Source organism: Battus philenor, unplaced genomic scaffold, assembly GCF_028537555.1.
Source record: "Battus philenor isolate CCGP_79_NKW_IND1 unplaced genomic scaffold, ilBatPhil1.0.hap1 SCAF_7, whole genome shotgun sequence".
Taxonomy (NCBI): domain Eukaryota; kingdom Metazoa; phylum Arthropoda; class Insecta; order Lepidoptera; family Papilionidae; genus Battus; species Battus philenor.
Window position 1 is genome coordinate 12,348,755 of NW_027181737.1, and position 18,008 is coordinate 12,366,762.

Here is an 18,008-nt window from a genome sequence, read left to right on the forward strand (position 1 = left end):
GTCCTTTTCTTTGTTAATTCGTTATAGACAGAGGAAGAGAGACAGTGAAACGATGGAATTCATGAGCGTATGCGCATACGTATAGTGCAGGCGTCTCGTAATTAAAAGAGGCTTTGTTACTGGATGGAAAGAGAGAGCGATCACTTTAGCCTTCGGAAGTTCACGTCGTCTAAATGCGGCAACCATAGGAACACATAGAAAAACCTAGGGTTTACTATTCAAAACAAATATGCATAAAAATTTAAAACTAACTCTATTTACTATAAATTATGTAATTATCATACCATGGCGTTCGATTTGTTGAATGATTTAATTTATATTTTCAAAGCAATACTAGTTACAAATTCAAGTTATGATAGTTTAATGGAAATATTTTTTAAAAAAATTCGCTTTAAAACAACATGATAATAATCTTATTATAATAAATGCACTAAACTTTATAGTTATGACTTTAAAAACACTATAAACTCAGTGATATATAAAAAAGAGTTATAAGACAACGTAATAAGGTTTAATATCTTTTAAACTCGATTTATTCGATAAAGTCAACTGTACGTTAATTGTGAAGTTAGCCACGAATAAAGTTGGCAACGTCGCTAACGTATCGTCAACTTTGAAGTTAACTACGTTAAGTTAGTTTGCGGACGATTTACTGGCCAGTGGGTGTTTGTACTGAAATTTTTTTTAATTTTTAACCGTGTTCCCTTAAACAAAAGTGCACAAAATGTTAGGGAGTGATTACACTCTTGAACTGTGCAATGTTTTTCATTCCGGCCAGGTAAATTTATTGATACTACTATTTTCTATTTCAACATGAATAAACTGACATAAATGTATACTACGGATGCATTAGATCTGTTTTCTTTTCACAAATAATATTCAATTAAAATATATTATTTTAGAAATCACTGGTGTTTTAATTATATGATTTTTACATTATAATTTAGTGAAAATAATACTTCAAAAATTTAATTGATTTCATGGCTAAATAAAATGTTTTATAAAATAAACATGTTTATTCCCTGTGATTTTAAATATAGTGCGCGTTGATGTCTTTTATTAGGATATCCGGGAATATTAATCCGGATTCCGTACTGGTCGTGAAATGTTTATAAATAATACAATAAAATATATTGTATGTGCTTAGGTTGAACCGGGAAATTTCTTCCAACGATTAACAGGGGGAGTAAAGACTGGTATCATACTTAAAGATGTCTCTATGCTTACTCACAGTGGAGAGGTCACAGCCATTCTTGGCTCGAAAGGTAAAGTCAGCTTTTGTACAATAATTCTTTAAAATGAGCTAATTTAGTGCTTTAATTGCATTTAAGTAAGCAAGTGAAAAGGCGAACAATTGTTTTTTGTGATATGTCCACAGTAATGTAAAGATGAAATAAAGAAATAAGATAAAAGATGACTAAAGTAATGTAAAGTAATGTGAAGACTTTACTTATGCATAAATGAATATATTACACTTGCATTCTTACTTATTGTATAATGCCATATCATTTTATACAGTTAAATATTCCATCATACGATACAGTTATTTAGTAGAAAGCTTTATTAAAATTTACATATTGCATTAAAGATAATAATTTTTAAACTTTCTTTTGTGTTAACATATTTAAAATGACGATAGGATATACATTAAAATATTTTGAATTATTAGTTTACATAGCATTGTTAACAATTCTAAATTTGATATGAAATAAAAGATTTAATTTACGGCAAAATTTATCTTAATTTTTTCCTTTCAACCCATAACAGCTACAATGTTTTAAGAGCTTTATTTTTAAATTGTATAAATATTGTACTTTTATGATAAATAAAGGATACAAAATGATACTTTTTTCTAAAGGGAGTGGTAAACGTGCACTTTTGGATGTAATCGCCCGCCGAGTGCCTTGCAAAGGCCATATACTTCTAGAAGGACTTCCGTTAGAAGAAGAACAATTCAGAAATACATGCGCTCTCGTTCGACACTCCACAAAACTCTTGCCCGGACTAAGTGTACAACAGACCCTATCCTTATCACTTACAAAGGTAAAACAATAACAGTTACTTTTGAATATAAAAATTAAAACAATTTTTCATAAAATAATTTCTCATTGTTTCAAGTAAACAAAGAATCTTACCTATTATTTACCTATCAAAGTCAATAAATTTACGATTAGTTATTGCAGTTATTTGCACATAAACATTTCTAGAAATTCGTCAAGAAATATGTGTTTTATTCGAAATTTAAAAACTTTACCTGATACAAGCCTTCCTAATCCGGTGAAATAAATAACGTAATGGCCCGAGATAACATTACTGACGGGACTCTTAACCGTATTTACTGTAGGATTTTTAAAGTAAGTATGTGCGTGAAACTGTAAATGCTAACAGTAAAAAATAACAAATATACATCTAATAGACGCTGTTCCCTGGAAAGCGTATTACAATACATCGACTTGTTCACTAAACATCGCAGTCAAGTTGCGAGGCGATTTACAACACAAAGTTTTCCCTTAACCGCAATTTGTAATGTTGACAGTTTGACGATAGACGGAAATAGTCATAAATATATATATATATATATATATATATATATATATATATATACAATATATATATATATATATATATATATATATAATACGATAACCATAATAAACTGTATGTAAATTTTCAGATCTCAGGCTATCTTAAATCATCTAAAGTGAAGCAAGTTATGGCTGACTTAGCATTATCACAGGTATTATTTCATTTATTTTTTTGCCTCCGGAGGAGAACATAATTATATGGTATTCTTACCTACTAAAACCCTGTTAGCCGTGCTCTTTTCAACGGTGTGAGGGAGCTCATCGCGCTGTGCTGTTCTGTTAAGTCCATGCTAGACACTTTGTTCACGTTATCTGTGAAAGTTTTATGGTGTTTTCACGATGTTTTGTGACCACATCAATCAAATATCCGCCTTCAAGTCATTGACGCTTGTAGAGCTTAAGGTTCTCCGCCTTAAACGCGACTCCAAAAGCAAGGAAAAGGGAAGACCATTCTCCAGACAGCTACCCCGAGGCATGCCTCTCAGTTGACGGTGTCGTCTCTGAGCATAATCTGGTCCGTTCGACTGCTTTTTTTTATACTACGAAGATCTCACAGAAAGAGGCTACAGATTTCCACGCAGACACGACTGTGGGCAAGTAAGGTCCGACCTTGTGAACCAGGATCCACCGCTCCAACTACCACACCGGGCAGTCCACAAGCGTGGGCCAGGCGGAACGCCGAGCTGACCCACGACTTGAGCAAAACTTTTTTTTTTGTTTAAAGGTAGCGCACAAATGCGTAACGAACCTAACTAAAAGCGAATACAGAAGACTCGTTATCGGTGTCCAACTCATAAGAGATCCATGTAAGTAACAATTATTTTTATAAATTATATATTTTTAACATACACTAATTGTTGTCAGCTTAGCAATAAGGGATATCAACATATTCCTTAGTTATACGTTTTTATAAGTTATGCCATGACTTAATCTGTTAGTCAATTCGGAGTTCCAAGGAATGACCAGTTCAGACTGTCTTTACTCTGTTTTCGGATACTACATCTTTACCTCGTATAATTTTTTTTAATTACATAACTCTTAAAGCGTGGTGTAGTTTTAGTGCCATAAATCCCTGAAATTCAGCGATTTGATGAAAACCACAACTTCAACGTTATATTAAGTGTTCATATATTATTCAAAAATACGCTTTTGTTTTTCATCACCTAATGTAGCATTTATATATTTACGTTGCAACAGGGATGAATAACCTGTTGTTCTTTTTTTTCATTCCTTCCCAACTTTTTTCCATCTAGCCTCAACTTCTTTGTTTTTTAATCGATGTTAACACCTAAGATATTTTAATTATCGACGATTGAGATAGTTAACACATTTTATATAAACAACATACATTTAGGCGATTGAAGTGAATTAGACAACAAGAACTATCAGTTAATTCGCAGTTATATTACGCATATGATAATCGGAAAACGAAATTACTATTGTTATTAAGTAATGGTTTTTTGGTACTCAATCGGCGACTACGAGCGAAGACGCGACGTAGATAGGCCCACTCTCTAGAAGGAATCACGATATAGGCAAAGTCGCGTAAAGTCACTAGATGCGGGCAGCGCAAGAGGTTGTCGTAGCGATTCTTGGTGGGGGCTTAGGCTTGCAATGTAGGGTAATTCGCTATCACGGTTTATAATGTAGTGGATTTAACTCATAATAATAATAAAATAAATTTATATCCTTCTACTCTTACATTATAAAAACCATTATTTTTTTACATTTAGATTATGATAGAGATAAAAGGTTGTGCTGGCCGCTGTAGTTCTTAGCAGTGGTTTTCTACTTCCTTTAGCTTTCAAAAGCGCTATGTTAGAAAGCTTAAAACGTTGGCTTACGAAGCGACAAGTAATGTTTAAATTCTCCAGCGCGCCTATATATATTTGTGTATGTTTTATAGAAATAACTTTGTTATATATTTTTTATCAAAGACAGATGTAAAAACCCCTTTTAAATCATAATCATCGACATAATAATTTACTGTAAAATGTCTACTGCTGGAATAGGCCACTTCCATAGATTTCATTTCATAGGACCAGTTGAAAAAGGCCTGCATCCAGTGTCTTTCGAGGATGTTAACAAGGTTCTCTGTTCTCCTTATGAGTGGACGACCTACGCTACCCTTGCCGGTTCGTGGTCTCTATTCCTAAAACTTAAGGCTCTACCGATGATCAATGTAATAATAAAATTATTTAAACATTATAGTTATCATTCTTAAATTTATATTTCAGTAATATTATTGCTAGATGAACCAACCTGGGACTTGGATCCTTTGAACACCTATTTGGTAATTTCAATTTTATCGAACGCAGCGAAAAAATACGGTACGACTATTATATTGACAATGGAGAAGCCAAGATCAGGTGCGTAGAAATATGAACTTGAACATTTATTTTAAATGTAACTTAACAAAGAGAAAATCGATGTTTATTTTAATATTTATTTTAAAATAATCTTTTCATATTTATTAATTTTCTTTCTGTGTAAGTTGAGCTCAAGTAACTTATTTAATTAAGTATACATATGTCAATAACTCTAACAAAAATTATTCGATTATTATTATATACTTTTAATACAATACATTTCGGATAATCTTCTTATATACCTTACACAACTGCCTATATGATACTTACAAATTCCGCCTAAAACTCGAATTAAAAGTAGCCTAAAACTCATGGACACTCTAGCCTTCGCGGATTAGGAGCACAAAGCTCTTAGATCGCTTAGATGGACCCTCGATGGAATGACTAGGTTCAAGGGTCTTCTCGAGGGTATTCCGGGTTGGACTGCCACTTATAAAAGACACCTGTTAATTCCGACATGGCTTCCGAGAGGGGCGACCACTAACAGCTTAAAATCTTTTTCAGGGATCAACTAGATAACACATTTTGTTTCGTCGGTGTGTCGTCATTTTTATTCAGTAATTTACTTCCATTTGTGTATCTTTAATAATTACTTTTTAACAATCTGCTATAATCAACTTTCAAGAACTACGCAATTTTTTCAACGGTCATGTCGACATGTATATGTTGGTGTTGTACAATTTCTATAAGTGTAGAACAAAAACGCCATTTAGACATTCCTAATATTTTATATTGCTAATATTTGTGTTTGTTGTAGATGTATTCCCCTTCCTAGACCGCGTTGTCTACCTTTGTCTAGGAGACGTTGTCTACGCTGGACCGACTAGGAACTTGTTAGATTACTTCGGCAGTATTGGCTTCCCTTGTCCACAGCTGGAGAATCCTTTAATGTATTATTGTAAGTAGAAACCTATTACATATAAATAAATGAATAATTATTAAGGAGCTTTGTAAAAGCGTGTGCCACTATTGAGGTTTAAGATTTTGATCAAGTGAAGTTTCAATATAAAAGCGATAATGATCAAAAAGTAAGATGAATTTGTTCATAAACTATAAATTGTTGATTTTCTTCCAAATCAATTTCTTCCTCATTAAATGTGTGATACACACATCTAAAACAACAGTAACTGCTTGGAAGAATTCTTGATCATTGGGAGGATAGATAGACACGACCACGAGGCTTAAGCCTCATGTGCTGATCTGATCAGGTACGAACCTCACGCGACGCTACTGTGACTGAAGCATGCCGCCAAAGACTGACACAAATGACGCGAAGTCACGATCCACGGTAGTGAGGCACACGATACAGGAAGAAGAATTGCTTTGTATAATTACCCACGCGTAATAGTACGTATGTAATGTAATATGAAATAATCTTATTTGCCAAACATTTTCAGTATGTCTGTCAACAGTAGATAGACGATCAAGGGAACGCTTTATTGAGTCAAATCATCAAATAGCAGCGTTGGTGGAGAAATTCAAAATGGAAGGCCAGGGCATAATGCAAGGCAACATGACCGAACACAGCCGAATAATAAACCCGAATAAAATGCAGATGAACTATGGCAAACCCAGTGGATTTAAAGTTATTTGGATGTTATATTTGTAAGCAAGCTTCCTCTTTAAATTTTCTATTATTTTTCGATACTTATTTCATATAAAATTCAATAACTTATCAATAGAATCATACACTTTCAAAGCCTGCTAAAATACATCATAAAAGTATAACCTATTTTAAACTATCTTACAATTTAACTTCATCATTATCGTCTACTCAGCCATAAGATGTCCACAGTTGGACATTACCAATGGACCCAATTAACTTGTTAATATTAATTAATAACTATTTATTAATTATTAATAAGTTGATACTAGGCTTATTAATAACTAGTTATCCTCTGCTTGCTCCGTAAATTATTAATCGCCCTCTTAATCTCCTTCGCAGGTAGAAGTACGTAAAATTCGTTCTTAAATTACCTTCTCTCGGCAAATACAGAATTATTTCAATTCAAATCAATTTCAATTCTTTCAAGCCTTCAGTTTCCAGATATCGTTATAACTTAGTATATAGATGATAAATCTCTTTCAATCATACATAGATTACATAAAAATTTGTGTAAAAAGATTTTCTTAACTTTGTAATATTTATTTATAATTTTTAACGTATAAAATTTCAGGAGAATTTTGGTTTCAATATTTAACATCAAGAAACACGGATTGAAACAGATGTCGATGAGACTTCTTTCTTTGCCCATATATTTCTTAATTTTATGGATATTTTACAGCGAAGCTCAGGTAAACTAAATATTAATATATAATATACAGAAGCTTTTACCAAAAAAACAAACCTAATTATGAACTATCTTTGCAGGACTTTCAAAGGACGTTTATAACAAAGAGTGGGTTGATTTTTAATGTTATGGTCGGCACATACTTCATCAGCATTATGAATACAATTTGTCTATGTAAGTAAATCGTATTGATTTAATATCCAGCGACCACTTCACCTGCGACACTAAGCACAAGACATGATCAGACAACACCCGTTCTTTAGGGAGCGGCCGCCCGCTCCCTAACCGCGAACAGCGTGGGCGAATCGAGGTTAGATCCGGATCTATCCTTGGCTTGCTTGTGGCCCTCGCTGTCGTCCCAAGCCGCATATACACAACTTCAACACTACACAGATCTACTCGAGGAGAGCGGTTTAATAAGTGCGAACGTCATCGGACAACTGAAATGCGTCTGTTCAGTTTCTGTTTTATTTTTAAGTTCACGGACCCTTCCGCTCTATGAACTCAGTTCCGATGAAGTTGTCAAAGCCCCTGGGCTAGCAGCATCAGCTTCAACCGAAACTAAGCAATCGCTATGCGTTGTTACCACTGCCTTTTTGGTAATTTTTAACGTGTGAAATAAAAATTTTGGCCTAGTTTTTTATAACACGAGTGATTGTAAGAAAATATGCATTTTTAATAAACGCTTTCCTAGCCCCTGCAGGAGAGATTTCGCAAAATCATTCTTAGCTTACCTGCATTTAGCAAGATAAATATTCCTACAAAATTTCAAGCCCCAAGCCTTATGGTAATAAGGATATCATGGTGAGTCATTACGTTGGTGGAAATCTCGTATAGATGTTGTTATATAAATGAATTACAGAGTAAGGATTCGATAAATAAAAAACTTTTTTATTTAATTGGGACCACCAATAGAACATACAATAACATATATGTATATATATATACACATATATATATGAAAAATATAATTAATATTTCTGTGTTATAAGTTTACATGAGTATGTCGCGTTCACGCTCCGTATTGCTGACTGATACGACCACAAATACTTTTTTACGTAAAATCATTCAAATTCGAACGCCAATTTGTATTCGGAATCCAACGGTGATGTGGTCACTGCCGTTGTATTATGGTCGTATAAATTGTAAATAAACTTTTTAAATTTGTAAAAACACATCCGATCACTCGTGGCTATCATCTTCCCTTTCAAAGTGCTCGGGTGATAACATACCTCCGCCCGCTAATCGTGTATATTGCTGACAAGTACAGAGTCGTTACATTTTCATTCTATCCGTAACAGATGAACATAATATATGTAAATTACATTTTAAATTTAGCTAAGCTATGTTATTTATCTACATATTTGTGGAAGTAAATATAGTAATGATATGAGTTTAATTTCAGATGGTCCGTATCGAACGAGATATTACCAAGAATCGCAAGAAGGCCTGTACAGCGGAGCCAGTCTGCTGCTCTCGTGGAACTTGGTTTCATTGCCATTTTCATTCATAACTACTTTCATCTCTGCCGCTATTGTTTATCCGTATGTATTTTGCTCTTATATTTTTCAGTAATTATTGTGATAATTCAAATTAATAATTATGGAAAGAAGAACATAAATATTATCTCTCAAAAAAATGTCTGTCTAAATGGCCATGCATAACAACTTTATAGATTGTGATTTCTCAAAATTAAAAAAAAAACACAAAGTTACTTTGTTTTCCGAACAGTGTCAATATAGCGCGGTTAAATGGCATTTTTGTAAGCAAGAGATACGTGCACACTTTATTGGGTGTTAATGAATAAAAAAATAAAGATGGCGTATACACTTGAGATGCTCAGCAATGTGTTAAAGATGTATATAAACGCATCCTTAGTTTATTATCACTAACCAATGTGGTAAGTTGTGCAAATTCCGTGAGTCTCAGACAATACCGTTCATAATATATAAGTTAATTGGCTATAGGGATAAAATCTTTTAAGCAGTGAATGTATACATTCAGAAATAATAAAAAGCGTAATTCTAACAAATCGCTACAAACTGCCGAATAAGCTTACATACACCTCTAAATCATAATTCATAAGCCTTTCAAGTTAATTAAATCATATTATTTATATTATTAAGGATACTGGGCGATATATCAGAAAATCTGGAGTATATATACTTTGCTCTGGTGCTGTGGTCGTGCTACATATACGCGGAACAACAGTGCATCGCTGTCATGATGTTCGTGAAGAACGGTCTGATCGCAGCCATCGTGAACATATACTTGACATGCATCTACGTTATGCTGGCTAGCGGTGTGCTTAGGTAATTTAATCCTGTCAAATATGTTATTTCGTCATATTAACTTTCTAATTTCAATCTTTCTGCACTAATTTTAAGGATTGTTCTCGTACACAAACGAAGTAAACCCCACGGCTATGTGCCTCTTGGATGTTATATTGCGAGACAAAAAGTTTCTTCGTCCCTCCGGGTGGCAATGGGGAAATAGTCCTTATTTCGTAGTTACTGCTGTCGTTTTGACTGCTTCTGTAGCTTTCGGTGTTAAAGTTCTTTCTTTCTGACGGTTCTCTGGCATGTGCATGTCTAGTTTCGATTATTTTTTTTGCACATAAAATTGAAATTAAAATATAGACGTATAGAGAAAGATTGTAGTTTTTAAATGTTTATTTTTTCCAGATCATACAAAGGCTTCGAAGAATGGCTGTTTTATTTAACCTACATCACACATACGCGCTACGCATCAGTGTTCATGCATAGGAATATATTCAAACAGCCAACCTTCAACATCCTTCCATACAGTACCAGCGAGAACTGCACAGCGATAACTAGCTTAATACAGACTTCTTCGAACCTTAATACCAATTCAAATTCCAACTGTCGCTACGCAAGCGGAAAGGCATTTTTGACAGAACGATTTACGTCCAAAAACTTCGCAGGTGATGTTTATCAAGCCGGTGATTTAAACCCAGAATTTAATTTGGGTATATCGTTTGCCTTCTCACTTGGAATAATGATCTTTAATAAGTTCCTATATTTGATACCGCTTCCTGGATACATCACTGATAAATTTAGAGAATAGAAAAAAACATTGCTTTTTTAAACCTAATCGTATTTATTATCGAGCAATCAGATGAATAAAATAAATCTAATTTAATCTAATGAACACGTGCGTCGATGAATTTATTTGTCGGGCCCGCTTGTCTCACGCAGCATAATTTCGCGTCTAATAATTCGTAAACGTCGTTTGGTTACGTTCTTTTAATTTACATCTCAAATAGGAATAGCAATCAAAAAAAAATTATTATATTTATAATTTAAAAACAGGAATATTATAAAAAAGTGTATATTTATTCACATCAATGATCATAATACTTATATACTATGTAATTAATAATGTACTTAATAAATATTATAATACAAAAAATGTTTTTATACTCTTTAGAAAAAATATTAAACATTCCATATAATACAATAACTATAGTGCTACCGAAACTACTATACCGCGCCTTAGGAAAGCACGGCCGAACTGGGGGATGTAATGACCGCTCTGTTCCGACAGTTCGCCGCCAACGCTTTTTTCTCGAATTCCACCTTGCCGCGCTTTTCTAACGATTATAGGGTGATTTCAATAGCACTAGTCTATTGTACTTTTACCTACGGCGTCTTTTAGTAGCGATGCTAGCGAACATGCAGACGACAGCATCGCAGCTAGCTAGACAGCAACGCGCTACACATGTATCGTGTTTGCGTAAAAGGTCGCCGTGGGCGAAGAACCTTAGAACTGCATGCTTTAATTATGGAATATCTAGATAAGAAACATTTTTTAGATATCTTAGGAGAATCGGGAAGTAATGTCGCATTCTTAAATCAAATTCACACGACTACATTTTTCCATTTTCATTTAACAAATTTTTATTTCTAATCAACAATATATGCTTCACTTCACTTCACCTTCGTTATCACCAACTTTTGCGATTTAGAAATAAACTTTCAATTCCAGGGCGGTAAAAATTAATCGGTTTTTCTGTAAAATTTATCGACAGAATCGACATTACTTTCCGATCTTGCTAATACATGGTCATATACCGTTGTGTTTGACCTCCTAGTAGGTTTTTGACAGAAACGAGATAAGAATGTAAGTATATACGTCCAATAAGGCACAGGCCTTCCCTGAAGATCTGCACGATGCCCACACCCAGCGACTTCACTTGACTGTCATCGTTCCACCTAGTGAGGGCCCTAAATAAAACACGGATCGACAAAAAATCTTTATTTCTAGCAATATTCTTAATTACAGCATATTTTAGCACGAATTAATATTAATATACATAATTCTTCCGTTCACCACATTGACAATCAAACAAATAAATTTCTTCAACAATAAAAGATTATTGTACCAACTTTCACTGTTGTGTGATATTTCAATACAATCTTCACAAATCTCTGTCCATAGTTGAATCTCATAGACACTAGTTTATATTGAAGTCTCCAATTACTTTCGGGTATGTGTATAACATCGTTTCACTATGGGTTTCACCCTCACTTTCGGCTTGCACGCACGTTCCTGCATCTGTTCACAAAATTAAAAACATTTCAAAAACAATATATTACTCAGTGTGATCATAGGTGCAAAAATTTAAAGGGGGTAAATTTATAGCTCAAGTAACTTAATGATTATTAATACTTATATATGTAAAATTTTATGCTTGTCTATATGTCCGTCATAAAATCATAAACTATGCATTTGATCATGTGATGATCTTTAGCAAAATTGTGTTGCACGAAAATTTCTAAGTTGGCAACTTTCGACAGATGGCACCACTGTCGTTCCGCTGAATTTCATATATTGACAGTTAACGCTGATTTGAATTGAAACTAATACAGCGAACGAATGATGACGTTTCGAGAACACAAACGAGAAAAAAAATCAACTAAAACATTTTTTTTGTTAAATTCTAAGCGGAAAGTCGCGGGTTACTTTGCTAATCTTCGTTTTCAAAATTCGAATTACCACATATTAAAATTAAGGCAAACGTTATTGCCCTATCACATTCCAAAAGAAAAAAATAAATTTATGTGACATATTTCAGAGTGATTACTTTATAAAGAGATTGGAAATAGGTGTAAAAGCTTTAAAACTTCTTGATGAGAAATGAATTATATATTAAATCCTTTAAAGCTAAGACAGTTGACAAACGTAGAATACACTTATCAACTGTCTTAACGGAGCCAATAAATACTCCGAACTGCATTATGGCGCTGTCACGCGGTAGACATTACATAAACATCACGTTCTTAAACGTTTTGTTATATAAGGGTATTCCAGAAATAATAAAATAATCACTCTCCCTAGTTCTCACGAATAAAATTTCCTAGAAGTCATATTTTTACTATTGTTATTACGTTAATTATACCAAAATAAAATAGTTTAGGTTTTATATTTTACGCCGTCTACATATTTACTTCTAGAAAACCATCCTAACAAATTAACAAGCCGTGTTTATAATACAAGCAAAATTATCCCTGTAGTGATAAAGACGTAGTTATATTATTAAAAAATTGATATTTAGACAGTAGCTTCTGCCACACAGTTAAGTTATAACACAGATATGACATTTGGAGATCTTTTTACCTAAAGTTAAGCTATTCCCTTATTATGGAAAACGCTTTTCTACAAAAAAAAAACTTTAGTACAAATGGGCGGAACAAATATATTGGTATAATATGAAAAAATACAATTTTTTTTACGCCGGTAGACTGTGAAAAAAGTTCCTTTCGTTAATTTATATATTAGTAAGTTTACTGAAGCCGCCTCCATAATTTCCTGACGTAAACTAGTTATTGCTACACACAAGAAGAGCTGATTATGATGATAATATAAATCTCAGTTTATTAAAATGTTTTGACAATCTTTGAATTATATGCACCATGTTCAGTTTTTAGTTTAAAACAAAGTACTAAGACCAACTTACCTCCATAGAGCACATAGGCTTTATTCAGCTTATTAATTGTTACCTGCAATTGAATAAAAAAAATATACTATACACAACAAAAGCGTACATGGAATGATGAAATAATTGTAAAGAAACATAACGCTCTGCAGAAATGTTTAAAAATAAAATAATTTAAAATAAAAATATTCAAGCAATTTAAATCAAGGAAAGGTCCCACAGGTAATAAAAGAACACTACAGAGTTAAAAGTTTACTCAGTGCATCATAATCTTGGGATAGCCTGCACTTGCAAGGGAAGACTTCATTCATTAAAGCCATGCACAACTGTCAGACAGCTGTTTTCCCATATTAAAGCACACTTGTTTCATTGGCCAATTTCAAATATATTAAAACTTATATCAACATTTTGCAATTACCATTATTATTTCATAACAAAAACATAATTATTCTATTGTGTATTAAATAGTAGAACTTTAAAACCAAGGTTTTGCAAATTAAAATGTAGTACACTTCCAACATGTAAAAATACATGACGTGTCCCATAAATCAGCGTCAAACCGAAAATGAGTCACGGTTTTGATATTAACTAAACTAGAAAATTTTACTAAAAATCTGAACCACACAATGAAAAGTATGTTAAATTTTTGTGGTATTTATTATTTCATATGATACCACAATTTTTTACTTTTACATCACCATGGGTGACACTTTTGTACAAAAATAAATTGTATTTTTTTAACATTCTCTACACAAATGTAAAATGTACAATCCTCTTTCTCTTGAAAGAAGAATCATGACACAATGGAATATATTGTTAGTTTGCAATTGACAATAGCAAAATGTTCATTATAAGAAAAATAAAAAATTCAAATAAGCCTTACAAACGTAGGGTACATATTATTTTTAAGTTATATTTTTATTGACAAACGCCTTTTTCCTGTTAACATTACCGAGAAACAGAAATAATAAACTAAGTTTACTCTGTTTCTCGGGAACTCAAAATGTCACATTATATGCTCCTAAATTAGGTTTATTACTACAACTTCTATGTTAGAAAATATATAGTGCAGATTAACAATAAGAAAACATGCATAAAAACATACTCAGTAGGATAATTGGTATGCTGTCTCATATCCCTGTTAAGTGAAATAGCTATACAAACACTACACATTTAATTTTTACCTATTGTTACTCTCTTACCGGTGATAGAACAATCTCCCTATATTTCTTGAGATATACCTTCAGTGGTTCTATGTAATTATCAAATCCCAAAGCATTCATAGCAAACAAAACATCTTCGCCGTTGATTGTTTTTCTTTTCTCCATCTGGCAACGATCACTGGCTTCACTTGTGATAAATGATATGAATTCTGAAAGACACTCTTGTACACATTCTCGTGCATCTTTAGCAATCTGAAAAGTAACTGACTTTATACTTAATGCTCTGCTAAAACTCTGAGGCAAAATGAATGCATTGTCACTTAAAAGAAATGACAGGGATATTTTTATACAATCTACTCAATGCAGTATTTTAATCAGATATTCATGTTGTAAAATGGGTGGTTTTAAAATTTTAACAGATGTGGAATTCCATTGTGTAGGGAACAGAAGCAGATATCACTAGATGCATAAATAATGGTGGCCCCGTACTTGTGCACTAGGCCAGATTGGACTGGTAATACAATACAGGTATGGGTTGGCTTTTTTCATGCCCTAACAACAACCACATCTGTGGCTAGAATAAACATATGAATCCCACATCTGTTGCACCCAAAATACCTTCTATCCTGCAATGCTTAAATAGCTTAAGTTAAAGTGTTGGATTATTACAAAGAGCACTTTTAAAAAGCATTTTGAAAATGACAAGAGAGATGGACAACTTTACTGCTTGTGCTAGTAAGATGTCAAACTATACACCTTTGTAGAAGGGACTCCAATAAAACTTCCTTGGATTAATTTATTTATTACTAGCTAATGGAAGCTGCTTCCATCATTTCTTAGCCAAAACCACTTGAAAAATATAAATGCCATGTTCAATGTTTGAAAACAATCATATTTTAGGGAACAAATATAACACAAACCATAAATTACCTTTCCATTTTCTGGAATTGCTCTTTTCATAATTTTAGCAATATTTGCAATTGGCAAGAATCTGTCCTGTTCACGCAAGGGAACATTTTTGCCACCGCAGTTTGAATCAGAATTGTTTTCTTCTTGTTCTAAAATATTGGAGATAAGTAAAATTATGAAGCATATTATACAAATTGTAACATTTACCTGAAAACATTTTTAATCAACTTATGTTTAAAAAATCTTTATTATATTAATAATTTATATGTTGGGTTGTAAACAATAAAATAATAAATGAGGCTCAGACTTCATTACAGAACTCCTTCCTTCCGAACAACATCCTTTATAAACACATATCATTGGAAGAGTTGGCTGATCTAACAAAATAAGAGATATTTTTGAAATCGCAAGCTATGCAACAAGCCACATGCATACCCACACACAATTGCAAGTGCTCTATGCTGTTTGTATTGATGCACTGACTAATAAAATACTAAACCATATTTTCGTCAATTTCTTCTCTTTTTGTTTTAACAATATATTTAAGTATTATAAGATTAGTGCAGAAGTCTTCTTATCTGTTAGTTCTGAGTTTGGTACAAATGTGATAAATGCACCGTGACATTGGGCTTCTACTTGAGAGGGAGTGCAAGAAGACTGAGGATAGTGGTGGAAATATAGCCTCTCTATTTCTGCTCTGTTCTGATATTTCCTGCATTCCATGATCCAATGCTGGGCAAATGGTATAAAGAACAGTAAAGCCTGAATACACTACTGGATGAACATGTGGTGCGTACTTTGGACCCCAATAGGGTACTAGTACTGTCATTAAAAATGTTAACAACAGCAACACCTACCAAAGATTAATTGAGAAATAAGCATGCCCTTAAGTTATATGAATGTAGTAACTAAGCCCCAGGCAGCAAGAAAGGCATGTGTGTGTCACAGAAAGGTTCTAGCCTGAATCTTTGATGGCTTTGCATGGCCAAGTAAAATGCTCGCATGTTTTAGGGGGACCAGAAAGCAATGTTGTTTCTGTAGACATATTTTACAGAAAAACCTATTCATTCCAACTGCTCCGTCATTGAAAATTTGGTAATACTACTACTAGATGGCAAAGGGTTGTGGATAACAAACATAAATATATTATTAATTATAAAAAAAAACTTATTAAAAATGTAGTCATGTGAATTTTACCTACAAAAGCAACATTACTTTCTGAACCCTGTAAAACCTCAGCAGTTTTAAACAATCAGAAGAGTTGAGGGTAGACAAAGTTCATTCAATGTCATAATTACATACCTCCTTTAACAATTAATTTTAAATTAATTATTACAATGTTACAGTTACAGAGTTAGTTTTTTTCCACATGTTGTTTCTGTCTGTGTATTGTGTGTTTTATTGTTGTTATAGATAAATGTAACAAGCTTTTAGAGATTCAAAATGACGTCGAAATATATAAAAAATAACATTCAAATGATAAACAGTAATAACAACATTTAAAATGGCTCTATTATTATTAATTTTTCACCAATACATTTTTTCATATATAAATCATATTAGTTCAGAAGACTATACTATTAATATCTACAAAAATGGTTTCTACATTTTATAACAATTAAATTAAAAACAACAACTTACCTAAAACATCATCAGAATTTACAACATATGTTTCTTCCTCATCAACCAGAAAACCATTATCAAGCCTCACTAAATCATTGCCTAACTCATCAGTTTCCATGACTAACAAGTGATCCTAAAATAAATGGAAATAAATTTTGATCTAGTATTTTAATTTATTAATTTCATCATATAAACAGATCACAAGTTAAATAAGCAATTATCAAATGTTCAGAACTTGTACATAGATAGAGCTCTATAAATAAAATTCTAAAAAAATGTTTCAAAAAGGAAAAATTTACGTCAAAATTGATAGTAAAAAATTAGTAAATAACATTAGACAATACAATGTTGCGGAAAAGCGATTTTCAACCGGTGTATCAAAATCGTCTGTTTTGAAATATAATTCACAATTCAGGATTTAAAAATTTTCTAAAATAAATTTATAATTATACTAACCAATAATTATTAGAAACTAAAAGATGCTCAGAAAAATATTAACAAAAAATTACAAATTTTATATGACATAGCAACAGTATACGGAATACGTCAATTTAACTACTGCGTACGTAAAACAGATAAGTAATGATTATGGATAAATGTTTATTAAATTAAACTGTAAAAAAATCATTTAATTTTTAAAAACAATTTTTCTTAACTTTCATAATAATGTTTTATACTTTGAATCTACTGTACTTGTAGCTGTATTTAAAATGATGTATTATTTTTTTGCCTATGTAAAAATTGATAACATAATCTTAATATTTTTAAATTAAATTAATTTATTTCTCAGAGCATACATGGCTTAAAATTTTGAAGCGTGAATTTCAAGTCTAAAACGTCGAATTTGACTTTTTTATTTTAAAGTTAAAAAAATTTTATTTTAAAGTTAGTAATTTTAAAGTTCAAAACGATTACAATAAATTCTATTTATTTAGAATTCCGATCCGGTTATGATAAAAAATAGAAATTATATTTACGCCTAGAATTGCTTTCTTTTTAGTATTAAATGATAAGTCCTTTGTTAGTAGTACCTTTAAATACAAAGACTATACATGGTAAAAGTGCCACAAAAAACAATATTTTTAACCTATACGTTACCCTATGTCCTT

The 18,008-nt window shown here is 32.3% G+C and overlaps 2 protein-coding genes across 2 annotated transcripts; one reads left to right on the top strand and one right to left on the bottom strand.

Moving 5' to 3' along the window:
- Positions 1 to 652: 652 nt before the first annotated feature.
- On the top strand, positions 653 to 10,609 carry LOC137931319 (ATP-binding cassette sub-family G member 5). Its single transcript, XM_068774780.1, has 13 exons — positions 653 to 778; positions 1,148 to 1,265; positions 1,859 to 2,043; positions 2,675 to 2,737; positions 3,310 to 3,391; positions 4,823 to 4,954; positions 5,712 to 5,852; positions 6,352 to 6,559; positions 7,132 to 7,249; positions 7,326 to 7,419; positions 8,651 to 8,789; positions 9,372 to 9,557; positions 9,930 to 10,609. Exons 1-13 carry the CDS (start codon positions 725 to 727, stop codon positions 10,330 to 10,332), a joined length of 1,923 nt encoding a protein of 640 aa, XP_068630881.1. The 5' UTR covers positions 653 to 724; the 3' UTR covers positions 10,333 to 10,609.
- Nf-YB (nuclear factor Y-box B) lies at positions 10,583 to 17,445 on the bottom strand. The gene is made up of 6 exons (XM_068774781.1): positions 17,356 to 17,445; positions 16,918 to 17,032; positions 15,298 to 15,425; positions 14,407 to 14,619; positions 13,226 to 13,268; positions 10,583 to 11,823 (listed from the first exon to the last, which is right to left on the bottom strand). The coding sequence occupies exons 2-6, from the start codon at positions 17,015 to 17,017 to the stop codon at positions 11,723 to 11,725; spliced, it is 585 nt and encodes a 194-aa protein (XP_068630882.1). The 5' UTR covers positions 17,018 to 17,032; positions 17,356 to 17,445; the 3' UTR covers positions 10,583 to 11,722.
- Between the last annotated feature and the right edge of the window lie 563 nt (positions 17,446 to 18,008).

Excerpts from the sequence above, each read along its gene's own strand:
- Nf-YB (XM_068774781.1), bottom strand. The coding sequence starts at position 17,017 with ATGGAAACTGATGAGTTAGGCAATGATTTAGTGAGGCTTGATAATGGT. Across the intron at positions 14,620-15,297 it reads CAATTCCAGAAAATGGAAAG|ATTGCTAAAGATGCACGAGA; the intron begins GTAATTTATGGT and ends GTTACTTTTCAG. Across the intron at positions 11,824-13,225 it reads AGCCTATGTGCTCTATGGAG|ATGCAGGAACGTGCGTGCAA; the intron begins GTAAGTTGGTCT and ends TTTTGTGAACAG.
- LOC137931319 (XM_068774780.1), top strand. The coding sequence starts at position 725 with ATGTTAGGGAGTGATTACACTCTTGAACTGTGCAATGTTTTTCATTCC. Across the intron at positions 5,853-6,351 it reads GAATCCTTTAATGTATTATT|TATGTCTGTCAACAGTAGAT; the intron begins GTAAGTAGAAAC and ends AAACATTTTCAG. Across the intron at positions 6,560-7,131 it reads GTTATTTGGATGTTATATTT|GAGAATTTTGGTTTCAATAT; the intron begins GTAAGCAAGCTT and ends ATAAAATTTCAG.